Genomic DNA, 15,142 nt, shown 5'->3' on the forward strand with positions numbered 1-15,142 from the left:
ACACACACACATACCGACTCATTCGTCTGTTTACAGTTATCACATGTAAAACACCTTTATGCTTCTGCCCTTGGATTATCTAGTGTCAACATGCTTGTATTACAGCCAGCTGATGAAAAGTAAACACACACACACATGCACGCACACACACTGATTCGATCATGTCAACCAAATTTTGCATGATCAAACATCAGACCCGTGTCCTTGGATTGTGCAGTACATTATGTACACTGCATTATTACCAGTAATATAACACAAGTAATTAAGATTTGAATTTAGTCCAATATACATATACACTGATCAACCATAACATTAAAACCACCTTTCTTGTTTCTACACATGCTGTCCTTTTTATCAGCTCCACTTACCATATAGAAGCACTTTGTAGTTCTACAATTACTGACTGTAGTCCATCTGTTTCCCTACATACTTACATACTTTTTTAGCCTGCTTTCACCCTGTTCCTCAATGGTCAGGACCCCCACAGGACCACTACAGAGCAGGTTTTATTTAGGTGGTGGATCATTCTCAGTACTGCAATTACACTGACATGGTGCTGGTATGAGTGGATCAGACACAGCAGTGCTGCTGGAGTTTTTAAATACCGTGTCCACTCACTGTCCACTCTATTAGACACTCCTACCTAGTTGGTCCACCTTGTAGATATAAAGTCAGAGACGATCGCTAATTTATTGCTATTGCTGTTGTTTGAGTTGGTCATCTTCTAGACCTTCATCAGTGGTCAGGACGCTGCCTTGGTTGGTGGACTATTATTAGTCCAGCAGGGACAGTGAGGTGTTTAAAAACTCCATCAGCGCTGCTGTGTCTGATCCACTTATACCAGCACAACACACACTAACACACCACCACCATGTCAGTGTCAATGCAGTGCTGAGAATGATCCACCATTCAAATAATACCTACTCTGTGGTGGTCCTGACCATTGAAGAACAGCATGAAAGGGGGCTAAAAAGTATGTAGAGAAACAGATGGACTACAGTCAGTAATTGTAGAACTACAAAGTGCTTCTATCTGGTATGTGGAGATGATAAAATGGACAGTGAGTGTAGAAACAAGGAGGTGGTTTTAATGTTATGGCTGATCGGTGTATACAGTTGAGGTCAAAGGTTTACGAACGCTTTTAAGGTGACCCTGTTTGTGACTTAATTTTCTGTTTGTTAGTTCTGCTCTTCGAAAGCACAGCTCGTAAACGGTGGTGTGTCAGATTTCTTGTGTTTTTTGTCGGCGTTCATGTTTGTAAGTGTCACAGGAACCACACACACACCAGGGTGTGGCTTGAGTTTTTTCCAGTGGGGGCATGGCATCTGCCTTGTGTGGGTCTGTTTTTGTGAGTCTTAGCGACCAAATGCAGAGTGTTTTTCCAGAACATTCTGTCTTCAGGGTCTTGAGGATTCTTAATGACTTGTTTTTATTCCTCTAATTGTATCCATTTATCTTGTTGTTGGCTGTTCTTTTCAGGCTTTCTCAAAATCTTTTGGTCATTAACCTCATTTTTAGGTCTCAAAATTTAAATGACACCACCACAACCCAAGTGCATAATGCTGTGTTTTAAAGCCCAGTTAATGACTACAGCCTTGGTACAGACTGTCTGTACAAAAAAATCTTCCTGAAGTTGGTTGGAAATGGCTACAAGTGACATCCTTAACTTAGGAATCTCTTATGCCCAGTTCACACTACACGACTTTCTGATTTGTCGGGTCGCTGTACAGTTCACACTACACGACTGAATGTTTTGCACTCGGGAGTTTTCAGGCGGTGTATATTTCACACTACACGACTGATCGTCGATAGGGGGTCTCACACTACACGACCTATCACCAACTGGATTCACAGGCGAGCTTCTCTGGTCTCCCAAACTACGTTTTGTCACGAAAACAAACGCGAGAAGTGACGAGGGGTTTAATGATACCACGTCCATAAATGCACGTCAACAAGTAGCGAGTGATCAAAGTGTTTGTGCGCTGATGTGCAGCGTAAAATCAAGGAGGAAAAATAAATGAATCTGAGTGGATTTGGCAACACGAACAGTATGGATTGTTCTGTTGTGAGTTGGAGGTTAATTAATATTTTTGCAATGCAACGTTGGTGTTATGTTTTGTAGAGAACGATCAAGTCAGAAATACTGTAAGACGTGTGTGTGTTCCGGTGTATTCTGATATAAACTATATTACACCCCTGTCCCACCTGTTTACACTCCTCTCCTGCGTTTCCCCTCACACCGTATCTTGCGTTCTCATTGGCTGTTCGACAGAGCACTTATTGCCAGACGTGCAACTGAGATCAGATATCTGACGTGCTAGATATCTCAATCCGGTCGCCGAGCGCTCGGCGAGCCGGTCGGATCGAGTTGTTGGATAGTTCACACATAGCGACTGAGTGCCGAGTTTCGATCGTAGAGTGAACGCCGAGTTGCTCCCGAGCCGACAAATCTAGCGCCGACCAGTCGCCGAGCGAAATCTGGCCAAAGATCGTGTAGTGTGAACTTGGCATTACTAAGATCTGTACTGTATATAAACTTGTTCGTTTTGTGGCTTAATTAGAAATGAAAAATGAGCGGTCAAACATACAGTACAATTTATAATTCGTACTTTCTTTTTCCAGGTAATGTACTTCTCCTCAGTTTTCCCATATGCTGTTCTCTTCTGCTTTCTGATTAGAGGACTGATGTTGGATGGAGCCATGGACGGACTTTCCTACCTGATTTTCCCTAAAGTGAGTAGCGATTAAACACAGAAGTAAAGCAGTGTATAGCAGAAGACCTTCCACATACCAGATAACGTAGCTGCTCTATAAATAAAGACATACAACTAATTCTGTCTATGTCTCAGATAGAGATCTGGGGAGAGGTCCAGGTATGGCGACAAGCCGCCACCCAGGTTTTCTTCGCTCTCGGTTTGGGCTACGGCTCCGTGATCGCTTACTCGTCTTACAACCCCGTGAACAACAACTGCCACCGCGACGCCCTCATGGTTTCCGCCATCAACTTCACGACCTCGGTGCTCGCCTCGCTCGTCGTCTTTGCCGTCCTCGGCTTCCGGGCCAAGGGCATTGCTCTGAAGTGTGTAGTGACGTAAGTGCACGTGAGGGCGTGTGTGTGTGTGTGTGTTGTTGTTGGTAGCATGACTTACTGACATTGTTTTGTGCAGGAACGTGGGTAAAATGGCCGAGATGGCGGCGTCGGGTTCGGCTGATCACTGGTGGCCGTGGTTCAACATGTCTGACCCGAAATCTGTGGATCTGCAGGACTACAGGGAGTGGTACAGACATTATGGAAGCCTGCTGGGGCCAAACGTCACTGACTGTAACGTAGAGAGAGAAATGAACAAGGTACAAAGACGTGATGTGCCTTTTTAGGGGGTCTGCAGTTAAATTTTTTTCCTCCTAATTTAGTCGTATCCAATTACCTGATTGTATTTCGCTTCCTCTCTATTGATACTGACCACCAATCCAACTGACTAACATACGTGTGCAGTAGGCACCTAGTATCGCATATGGACAGTCACGCACTGATCTCCATTATCCCCCGTCTGATCGTGCCAGCAGAGGTCATAACTGCCTCAAAAGGAATCCCCTCTTACATCAAACCCAACGGACGAGCCCATCACTGTGTCCATGTAGGCACCCAGTCTGGAAGCACTGGTGAAAAACAGGCACTGCATATTACCATAATATCATCCCTACTGTGAAACGTGGTGGTGGCGGCATCAAACAAGTCTTCCAACACCAGTCTACCATGAGTTCTTTAAGACTGCTTGTATGCTCTGTATCATTTAATAATCTACAACAGCCTTACTGTTCAACTTTTGTTTCTCTTATCCAGGGAGTGGAAGGGACCGGTCTAGCATTCATAGCATTCACGGAAGCCATGGCATCGTTTCCAGCCAGCCCGTTTTGGTCGGCGCTGTTTTTCCTCATGCTGCTGAACCTCGGCCTGTCCACCATGTTCGGCACCATGCAGGGTATCCTCACCCCCCTCATGGACAACTTTAAACTGCTGGGTCGCCACAAAACGATACTTACAGGTACAAAGATGCTGTGCTTGAGTGATGCTCTAAGATTCATATTTGATTCATATTTCCAATCAGCCATCACCCATACAATTACTGACTGTAGTCCATCTATTTCTCTGCATGCTTTGTTAGCCCCCTTTCATGCTGTTCTTCAATGGTCAGGACTCTTCCAGGACCACTACAGAGCAGGTATTATTTGGGTGGTGGATGATTCTCAGCACTGCAGTGACACTGACATGGTGGTGGTGTGTTAGTGTGTGTTGTGCTGGTATGAGTGGATCAGACACAGCAGCGCTGATGGAGTTTTTAAACACCTCACTGTCACTACTGGACTGAGAATAGTCCACCAACCAAAAATATCTAGCCAACAGTGCCCCGTGGGCAGCGTCCTGTGACCACTGATGAAGGTCTCGAAGCTGACCAACTTAAACAGCAGCAATAGATGAGCGACCGTCTCTGACTTTACATCTACAAGGTGGACCAACTAGGTAGGAGTGTCTAATAGAGTGGACAGTGAGTGGACACGGTATTAAAACAAACTCCAGTAGCGCTGCTGTGCCTGATCCACTCATACCAGCACAACACACACTAACACACCACCACCATGTCAGTGTCACTGCAGTGCTGAGAATGATCCACCACCTAAATAATACCTGCTCTGTAGTGGTCCTGTGTGGGTCCTGACCATTAAAAAACAGGATGAAAACAGGCTAAAAAAGTATGTAGAGAAATAGATGGACTACAGTCAGTAATTGTAGAACTACAAAGTGCTTCTATGTGGTAAGTGGAGCTGATAAAATCTTATTTATCAATGTTACAGTGGTAAGCTGCGTCCTAGGCTTCCTGATCGGACTGCTCTTCACTCAGCGGAGCGGCAACTACTTCGTGACCATGTTCGATGATTATTCCGCCACTCTGCCCCTAATGATCGTCGTCATCTTCGAGACAGTCAGTGTGGCGTGGATCTACGGTGCTGATCGGTGAGTCTGTTGTACTTCTCCGGCTGTATTTATACTTAAATACACATTTTTTGTGATCCTAACTGCACACATTATGGCTGACAGGTTTTTGGATGACGTGGAGGTGATGTTGAAATGGCGCCCCCCAGTGATCTACAAGTACATGTGGAAGTATGTGTGTCTGCTGGCTATGGTGGGTCTCCTGACTGCTAGTCTGATACGCATGTTCTTCAAATGGCCCACCTACACGGCATGGAACCACACCACGGTAATAAACACAACTAACATTACATGTGCTAAGTGTTTAATTGGTCAATTGCGATGATATATTTTGGAAACTTCATAGTAGACACAGATATTGGTCAGACATTAGACACCTACATGAGGCAGCGTTGCGATCCCCCCTAACTTACATGGATCAGAGCTAATGGTCAGCTGCAGTGACTCGAAAGCCCGGTTCATGAGGGTAAATGGGTTGCCTTCCTTGAAGAGACCTGGAAGTCAATGCAGGGGAACAAGGTCCCATCCTTATTTCTGTCAAATATAGACATACAGTGTATCACAAAAGTGAGTACACCCCTCACATTTCTGCAGATATTTAAGTATATCTTTTCATGGGACAACACTGACAAAATGACACTTTGACACAATGAAAAGTAGTCTGTGTGCAGCTTATATAACAGTGTAAATTTATTCTTCCCTCAAAATAACTCAATATACAGCCATTAATGTCTAAACCACCGGCAACAAAAGTGAGTACACCCCTTAGTGAAAGTTCCTGAAGTGTCAATATTTTGTGTGGCCACCATTATTTCCCAGAACTGCCTTAACTCTCCTGGGCATGGAGTTTACCAGAGCTTCACAGGTTGCCACTGGAATGCTTTTCCATGACGACATCACGGAGCTGGCGGATATTCGAGACTTTGCGCTCCTCCACCTTCCGCTTGAGGATGCCCCAAAGATGTTCTATTGGGTTTAGGTCTGGAGACATGCTTGGCCAGTCCATCACCTTTACCCTCAGCCTCTTCAATAAAGCAGTGGTCGTCTTAGAGGTGTGTTTGGGGTCATTATCATGCTGGAACACTGCCCTGCGACCCAGTTTCCGGAGGGAGGGGATCATGCTCTGCTTCAGTATTTCACAGTACATATTGGAGTTCATGTGTCCCTCAATGAAATGTAACTCCCCAACACCTGCTGCACTCATGCAGCCCCAGACCATGGCATTCCCACCACCATGCTTGACTGTAGGCATGACACACTTATCTTTGTACTCCTCACCTGATTGCCGCCACACATGCTTGAGACCATCTGAACCAAACAAATTAATCTTGGTCTCATCAGACCATAGGACATGGTTTCAGTAATCCATGTCCTTTGTTGACATGTCTTCAGCAAACTGTTTGCGGGCTTTCTTGTGTAGAGACTTCAGAAGAGTCTTCCTTCTGGGGTGACAGCCATGCAGACCAATTTGATGTAGTGTGCGGCGTATGGTCTGAGCACTGACAGGCTGACCCCCCACCTTTTCAATCTCTGCAGCAATGCTGACAGCACTCCTGCGCCTATATTTCAAAGACAGCAGTTGGATGTGACGCTGAGCACGTGCACTCAGCTTCTTTGGACGACCAACACGAGGTCTGTTCTGAGTGGACCCTGCTCTTTTAAAACGCTGGATGATCTTGGCCACTGTGCTGCAGCTCAGTTTCAGGGTGTTGGCAATCTTCTTGTAGCCTTGGCCATCTTCATGTAGCGCAACAATTCGTCTTTTAAGATCCTCAGAGAGTTCTTTGCCATGAGGTGCCATGTTGGAACTTTCAGTGACCAGTATGAGAGAGTGTGAGAGCTGTACTACTAAATTGAACACACCTGCTCCCTATGCACACCTGAGACCTAGTAACACTAACGAGTCACATGACATTTTGGAGGGAAAATGACAAGCAGTGCTCAATTTGGACATTTAGGGGTGTACTCACTTTTGTTGCCGGTGGTTTAGACATTAATGGCTGTATATTGAGTTATTTTGAGGGAAGAATAAATTTACACTGTTATATAAGCTGCACACAGACTACTTTTCATTGTGTCAAAGTGTCATTTTGTCAGTGTTGTCCCATGAAAAGATATACTTAAATATCTGCAGAAATGTGAAGGGTGTACTCACTTTTGTGATACACTGTATGCCAGATATACTCATCCCCTGCTGCTTGTTCTGGTCCAGAATAAGAGAAGACCTGGTCTCTGTGGAAGTAGTACCTGTTACCAGGTTGATAGCACGGTCATAAACCCCTGCAAGAGGTTTAGGCGGACCATAAGCACCCAGTCTGACACCGAACAACCCAACCAATAAATGTAATGGTCATGGCATTGTAGCTAAGGAAACAGAAATAGCTGAATCTCTGGAGCCTTATTAGCAATGACGTCTCATGATATCACATGCTGGCCAGTATGTACCACCTGAGAAACAAGAGACCAGCCATTGATGGCAGAAGCAGGCACTGGGTGCTCGTGTTTGGTGTCAATACATTTACCCACAGCCCTGGAGTCTACAATAGCCCTCAGTGTTTTCTTATGATGGTGCCCCCATAGAATTGGTGTCATGGGAATGATCTCTAATGTTTAAGGTGAACAGTTCTGTTCCATCACAGGTTCCCCTTCATGGGTGGATGAGAGACATGCGTCAGTGGACATGGAAGAAGCAGTGGATAGTCAGGAAAAGTCATGTGTTGGCACAGGGAAGCTTTCGCTCTAGCTTTACAATCTTTCTGCAACTCACGAAGGTGCTTATCTAGCTGTATGGCCAGGTCATACAAGGTCTCTATGGAACACAATGGGTCTTAGGTTGTTAGTTTGTTCTTGAGCTCTTTGGACAGTCGGAAAAGGGACATTAGCATCCCTGAGTTCCAACCATTCCCAGCCACCTGAGTATGAAACTCAATGGCATAGTCTGTCATTGGGCAACCTAGTACGGTGCTGCATCCCTGCCACCAACTGGGTTATCAATTGTTCACCTCAAGTTGAAAGAGGTTCACAGCACTGGTTGGTTTTCCATTAAGGATGCAGAATGGGCCACATTTTGAAAAATGTGATGGCTAAAGCTCAAAGGCCAAGAAGCCTTGTAATATAACCCCACTGCAATGCCACACTTTTATATCATACGCTTCCGGGGCTTGTAAATGGGGTTCAGTATGGGGGACGGGGACTAGATTTTCAGACAATTTTCATGTTGGTTTATGGTTGACAAGCTTGACTTGGGTCAACCAATGGCTGGTTAAAAAAAAACAGTTGCTCAACGCTGTTGAACAGGGATGTAACGATACACCACAAGACAGTTAAAAATCGATTCACATGTGTAATGATTCAAATCACTTTACATGTATAATAATTCGATATTCACTTAAACAGCAGAGGGCACTGGCGCTATTCATTTTCCAGCCAAATGTATTTATGTGAGGATACTTTCTTTATTACAAAATGCGGGACAGGGTGGTGACAAGGTGTACAAAGCATCAGATAAGTAACAGGCAAGTCAGTAACTGTACACCTACACTTAGCTTCTAAATTAAGTAGAGATGCATGAGTACCGATACTGGTATCGGGTATTTGCCCGATACCGCGCTCGTTAACTTGTACTCGTACTCGCAAACGAGGCTCCGATACTAAACATCCGATACCGTGTGCCTAGTGCACGTTGCTGCGTTATGCCTGGTTCACACTACACGATTTTTGCCCTGATTTTCGCTCGGCGACTGGTCGGCGCTAGATTTGCCGGCTCGGGAGCAACTCGGCGTTCAAAACTCGGCTCTCGATCGCTAAGTGTGAACTATCCAACAACTCGATCCGACCGGCTCGAGTTTTCTAGCACGTCAGATATCTGATCTGAGATGTGCGACTGGGAATGAGTGCTATGTCGAACAGCCAATGAGAACGCAGGATACGGTGTGAGGGGAAACGCAGGAGAGGAGTGTAAACAGGTGGGACAGGGGGATAATATAGTTTATATCAGAATACACCGGCACACACACACGTTTTACAGTATTTCTGACCTGATCGTTCTCTACAAAACATAACAACAAAACACCAACATTGCAAAAATATTTATTAACCTCCAACTCATTAACTCCATCATTCTAAATAGGTATTGGTATCGGTATCAGCAAGTACAAAAATACATGTACTTGTACTCGGTTGGGAAAAAATTGTATCGATGCATCCCTAAAAATAAGCAATTAATGTATGTAGCAGATAGATGTACCTAATAAACTGCTTGGTGTATATATACCCACTAAATTTACCCGACTTAATCCATTCGTTTTGATTCTTTCTTTTGTCCTAAGGGATCCGAAAATGCCTTGGAGTACCCAGGCTGGGCGTTGGCAATGCTTTCTTTACTCATTATCGTCGCCTCTCTCCCAGTGCCTATCGGAGTTGTTCACTCCTTGTTAACCCGTAAGCGTGACCCATCAGAGACAGAGGGCATGAGCGAGCACCACAGAGAAAGATACTCCAAATGCAATTCCGCCGAACCCGAACTCAACAACCACCACCCCTCACTGGATGAGGACGCTAGCCAGCCCCTAGCTAACTTTCTGCACGTGGCCGTGGATCACTACAGACTCCTTCCACAACAGGAAGACGGGGAGGAGGACGAGGAGGATGACACGGAGCTGTAAAGGAGGTCTGTCATGAATGTTACTGGGGAAGAGATCAGACTGGAAATCAAAACTGGACATTTATTGACTAATGCTGAAATGCACAGAAGTGTCAAGATGACCGGTCATGGTAAAACCATGATAGGTATGTCTGCTCATCTTTTGATCTGAGCGTTGACAGGCTCCCTTGGCGTTGGGATTCAGACTGATTTCGCTGTCTTGTTTGACCTCATGGTGCTTCTGTAGTAGTAGGTTTATGCCTAGAGTATCGCAGTTTATCTTCTTTCCCTTTGAATAGCTAGCAGGATGGACCCTGGTCTACCTCACATGGTTTGTGCTGATAGAGCTACACAGCACTGTTGTTGCCAACCTATTGACTTGTTGCACACTTTATTGTGTTGAAGATTTTATTTTAATGGATTTCCCTATTTTAACCTATCAATCATAATGAAATGAAAACTATAAGTATTAAGATTTTATTGATGAACATATTCAGACCATTAATTTGCCTAAATCCAGATGTGCAAAGCATGAAGGTGCATATCCAAGAAGACCTGCAGTTCAATTGCTTCCGAAGCGACTTCTACATAGCATTGTTAGGTAGTTTATCCCATCCTTCATGACAGATACAAAGTCTGGGCTTTGGCTAGGCCAATCAAGGACAATCAGAGACATGTCCCTCAATTCTAAGCTGAGATCAACCACCTAACATGACTAACAAAAACTCAAGAAACCTGCCATTCCACTGATATCGTTTTAGAGCGATGCCTCCAGGTGTAGTGATTAATGTACACTACAGTGGGGCCAAAAAGTATTTAGTCAGCCACTGATTGTGCAAGTTCTCCTACTTAGAAAGATGAGAGAGGTCTGTAATTTTCATCATAGGTACACTTTAACTATGAGAGACAAAATGAGAAAAAAAAATCCAGGAAATCACATTGTAGGATTTTTAAAGAATTTATTTGTAAATTATGGTGGAAAATAAGTATTTGGTCACCCACAAACAAGCAAGATTTCTGGCTCTCACAGACCTGTATCTTTAAGAAGCTCTTCTGTCCTCCACTCGTTACCTGTATTAATGGCACCTGTTTGACCTCGTTATCTGTATAAAAGACACCTGTCCACAGCCTCAAACAGTCAGACTCCAAACTCAACCATGGCCAAGACCAAAGAGCTGTCGAAGGACACCAGGAAGAAAATTGTAGACCTGCACCAGGCTGGGAAGAGTGAATCTACAATAGGCAAGCAGGTTGGTGTGAATAAATCAACTGTGGGAGCAATTGTAAGAAAATGGAAGACATACAAGACCATTGATAATCTCCCTCGATCTGGGGCCCCACGCAAGATCTCATCCCGTGGGGTCAAAATGATCATGAGAACGGTGAGCAAAAATCCCAGAACTACACGGAGGGACCTGATGAATGACCTGCAGAAAGCTGGGACCAAAGTAACAAAGGCTACCATCAGTAACACACTACGCCGAGAGGGACTCAAATCCTGCAGTGCCAGGCGTGTCCCCCTGCTTAAGCCAGTACATGTCCAGGCCCGTCTGAAGTTTGCCAGAGAGCATATGGATGATCCAGAAGAGGACTGGGAGAATATCATGTGGTCAGATGAAACCAAAATGGAACTTTTTGGTAAAAACTCAACTCGTCGTGTTTGGAGGAAGAAGAATGCTGAGTTGCATCCCAAGAACACCATACCTACTGTGAAGCATGGGGGTGGAAACATCATGCTTTGGGGCTGTTTTTCTGCAAAGGGGACAGGACGACTGTTAAGGGAAGAATTAACGGGGCCATGTATCGTGAGATTTTAAGCCAAAACCTCCTTTCATCAGTGAGAGCATTGAAGATGGAACGTGGCTGGGTCTTCCAGCATGACAATGATCCCAAACACACCGCTCGGGCAACGAAGAAGTGGCTACGTTTGCAAGAAGTCTTTCTGAGGTTCTAGATCTCAGGAATGTTTTAATGCTTTTAATTTTTAATTTTTCCTTATGTAAAGCACTTTGAATTGCCACTGTGTATGAAAGGTGCTATACAAATAAACTTGCCTTGCCTTGCCTTACGTAAAAAGCATTTCAAGGTCCTGGAATGGCCTAGCCAGTCTCCAGACCTCAACCACATAGAAAATTTGTGGAGGGAGTTGAAGTCCGTGTTGCCCAGCGACAGCCCTGCATGGAGGAATGGGCCAAAATACCAGCTACAGTGTGTGCAAACCTGGTGAAGACTTACAGGAAACGTTTGACCTCTGTCATTGTCAACAAAGGTTATGTTACAAAGTATTGAGTTGAACTTTTGTTACTGACCAAATACTTATTTTCCACCACAATTTACAAATAAATTCTTTAAAAATCCTACAATGTGATTTCCTTGATTTTTTTTCTTCTCATTTTGTCTCTCATAGTTGAAGTGTACCTATGATGAAAATTACAGACCTCTCTCATCTTTCTAAGTAGGAGAACTTGCACAATCAGTGGCTGACTAAATACTTTTTGGCCCCACTGTATATTGCCAAAAGTATTCGCTCATCTGCCTTCACACACATATGAACTTGGCTGACATCCCATTCTTAATCCATAGGGTTTAATATGATGTCGGCCCACCCTTAACATAACAGCTTCAACTCTTCTGGGAAGGCTTTCCACGAGGTTTAGGAGTGTGTTTATGGAAATTTTTGACCATTCTTCCAGAAGCGTGTTTGTGAGGTCAGACACTGATGTTGGACGAGAAGGCCTGGCTCACAGTCTTCGCTCTAATTCATCCCAAAGGTGTTCTATCTGGTTGTGGTCAGGACTCTGTGCAGGCCAGTCAAGTTCTTCCACACCAAACTCGCTCATCCATGTCTTTATTGAGCTTGCTTTGTGCACTGGTGCGCAGTCATGTTGGAACAGGAAGGGAAGCATAAAATGGTCCAAAATCTCTTGGTATGCTGAAGCATTAAGAGTTCCTTTCACTGGAACTAAGGGGTCGAGCCCAACTCCTGAAAAACAACCCCACACCATAATCCCCCCTCCACCAAACTTTACACTTGGCACAATGCAGTCAGACAAGTACCGTTCTCCTGGCAACCGCCAAACCCAGACTCATCCGTCGGATTGCCAGACAGAGAAGCGTGATTCGTCATGCCAGAGAACACGTCTCCACTGCTCCAGAGTCCAGTAGCGGCGTGCTTTACACCACTGCATCCGACGCTTTGCATTGCGCTTGGTGATGTAAGGCTTGGATGCAGCTGCTGGGCCATGGAAACCCATTCCATGAAGCTCTCTACGTGCTGTTCTTGAGCTAATCTGAAGGCCACGTGAAGTTTGGAGGTCTGTAGTATTCAGTAGAAGCAGCCTGCATGCCTAGGTGCTTGGTTTTATACAACTGTGGCCATGGAAGTGATTGGAACACCTGAATTCAATGATTTACATGGGTGAGTGAATACTTTTGGCAATATAGTGTATAATTACTATGAAGTGTAGTTTAAAGAGAACTGGCTAGCGTGGGCATCCCAGTAAAATGTGGACACCCTTGGTCAAACACCATTTTCTAAGTAAGAGTCTTAGAACAAGTTCCTTAGCCTAGACCAGTGTTTCCCAACCACTGTGCCGCAGCACATAAATGTGCCATGAGAAATCATCAGGTGTGCCGTGGAAGATTATCCAATTTCACCTGAGTGGTACTGCGGCGTGTAGTTACAGGCAGAACAATTACATTCTCTTCCAATAGAGGGCAGTACAACTTCTTGGTGGTGTGCCTTGTGATTTTTTTAATGTGAACTATGTGCCGTGGCTCAAAAAGTTTTGGGAAACACTGGCCTAGACTGTCTCCTGACCTCAACATTGTTATGAATGATTTGAACTGATGAATCATGTGTAACCTGTATCTACCTGTCCTGTCATGAATGTAACCAAAGTGTAAATCAACAAACCATACATACATAATTCCAGCAAGTCTTATTTGGCTTGCTGGACTAATGAATCCTCTCCAATTACAAATTCAGTAGCTGTCCATCAATGCAAAGGACTGTATTCATCCTCATTATGGTAACGAGTTGTGATGATTATCTAATGCTGTCTGTTCTGTAATCATTGTGTGTTCGTGTGTGTGTTCACTAGAGCCAGTCGTCCTAACTGCCTATCTGACACAGTACGCTAATTTAAGCCACATTATTTATGTCCAACTCAAAATGAGGAGGTGTTCAAATATCTATGTAATCGAGGACTGGATGCTATGTCCTACAGTAGCATGCACCAGCAAATGGGGTCACTGGGGTGCCAATTTTTAGCTTGCTTGACGGTATAAGCAACCAGTGCACAATGTAGTGCACACTACTCAGTGACTTGCTCTGAGCCCAACAATCTAAGACAATTAATTAATAATTAAGAAGAAAACCTGCAATAGGGACCAAATACATTAAAACGCCTTAATAAAGGGCCCAACAGTGGCAATATGGCAGGTCAGTGGTAGGGCTTAAACCAACAACCTTGCAGTTACTAGTCCAGTGCCTTGTCACTGAGATGCTGTGTCCCAAATAACAGTATCAACTAAATTCACTCACTCACTCACTCACTTAACCAATCAGGGTTGCGGAGGGATGCTGGATCCTATCCCAGCTTTTTTCAATGGGCGCAAGGCACACAATAACACCCTGGACGGGGCGTCAGACGGGCAGACACACACACATTCATCTATAGGGCAATTCAGTGTCTTCAGTTAACCTGACTGCATGTCTTTGGACTGTGGGAGGAAAGCCAAGCTCCCGGAGGATACCCACACAGACACGGGGAGAACATGCAAACTCCGCACAGAAAGGACCCCGACCGCCCCACCTGGGGATCGAACCCAGGACCTTCTTGCTGTGAGGCGACAGTGCTACCCACTCAGCCAGTGTGCCGCCCTATGATGAGCTTACTGTTTTAAACGTTGGTGGTATGAGATACCAGCCAAATAAAGCTTTTCTTCTCTGCTCTGTATACAGCAAGTGTTACCTGTTAAAATAACAAACATTTTGTTATTTATGTCATTTATAGCTGTTTAACTTATTGCATGCATGCTGGAACAGTCCTCCTGCTTTCAGTTTTTGGTTTTATTTATTGTGTAAACTGTTTTAATTTGATCCATTACATTGTAGTCCTGATCATGTGTTAAATGACAAATCCTGTTCCAAAAAAAGGTGGGACGTTTTGTAAAATGCAATAAAAAGAAGAACCTGATTCGTTAATTCTCACCTTCATTGTATTTTGTTAAATAAGCACATTTCAAATTTGATGCCTGCAACGCACTCCAAAAAAGTTGGGACATGATTCTCAGCACTGCAGTGACACTGTGTGTTGTGCTGGTATGAGTGGATCAAACACAGCAGCGCTGCTGGAGTTTTTAATACCGTGTCCACTCCACTGTCCACTCTATTAGACACTCCTACCTAGTTGGTCCACCTTGTAGATGTAAAGTCGGAGACGATCGCTCATCTATTGCTGCTGTTTGAGTTAGTCATCTTCTAGACCTTCTGTTGGCTGGATATT

General features: G+C 44.5%; 1 protein-coding gene across 1 annotated transcript in view; it reads left to right on the forward strand.

The window, feature by feature from the left end:
• slc6a16a (solute carrier family 6 member 16a) overlaps nucleotides 1-9,672 on the forward strand; it is a 24,511-nt gene extending 14,839 nt beyond the window's left edge. Inside the window, exons 7-13 of the mRNA XM_063018582.1 lie at nucleotides 2,623-2,733; nucleotides 2,850-3,091; nucleotides 3,168-3,348; nucleotides 3,842-4,043; nucleotides 4,852-5,011; nucleotides 5,096-5,258; nucleotides 9,319-9,672. Coding sequence (XP_062874652.1) covers nucleotides 2,623-2,733; nucleotides 2,850-3,091; nucleotides 3,168-3,348; nucleotides 3,842-4,043; nucleotides 4,852-5,011; nucleotides 5,096-5,258; nucleotides 9,319-9,654 — 1,395 coding nt within the window. The 3' untranslated portion in view covers nucleotides 9,655-9,672. The remainder of the gene's footprint in view (nucleotides 1-2,622; nucleotides 2,734-2,849; nucleotides 3,092-3,167; nucleotides 3,349-3,841; nucleotides 4,044-4,851; nucleotides 5,012-5,095; nucleotides 5,259-9,318) is intronic.
• Nucleotides 9,673-15,142: the final 5,470 nt, after the last annotated feature.

This window comes from Trichomycterus rosablanca, chromosome 22 (assembly GCF_030014385.1).
Source record: "Trichomycterus rosablanca isolate fTriRos1 chromosome 22, fTriRos1.hap1, whole genome shotgun sequence".
Lineage (NCBI taxonomy): Eukaryota > Metazoa > Chordata > Actinopteri > Siluriformes > Trichomycteridae > Trichomycterus > Trichomycterus rosablanca.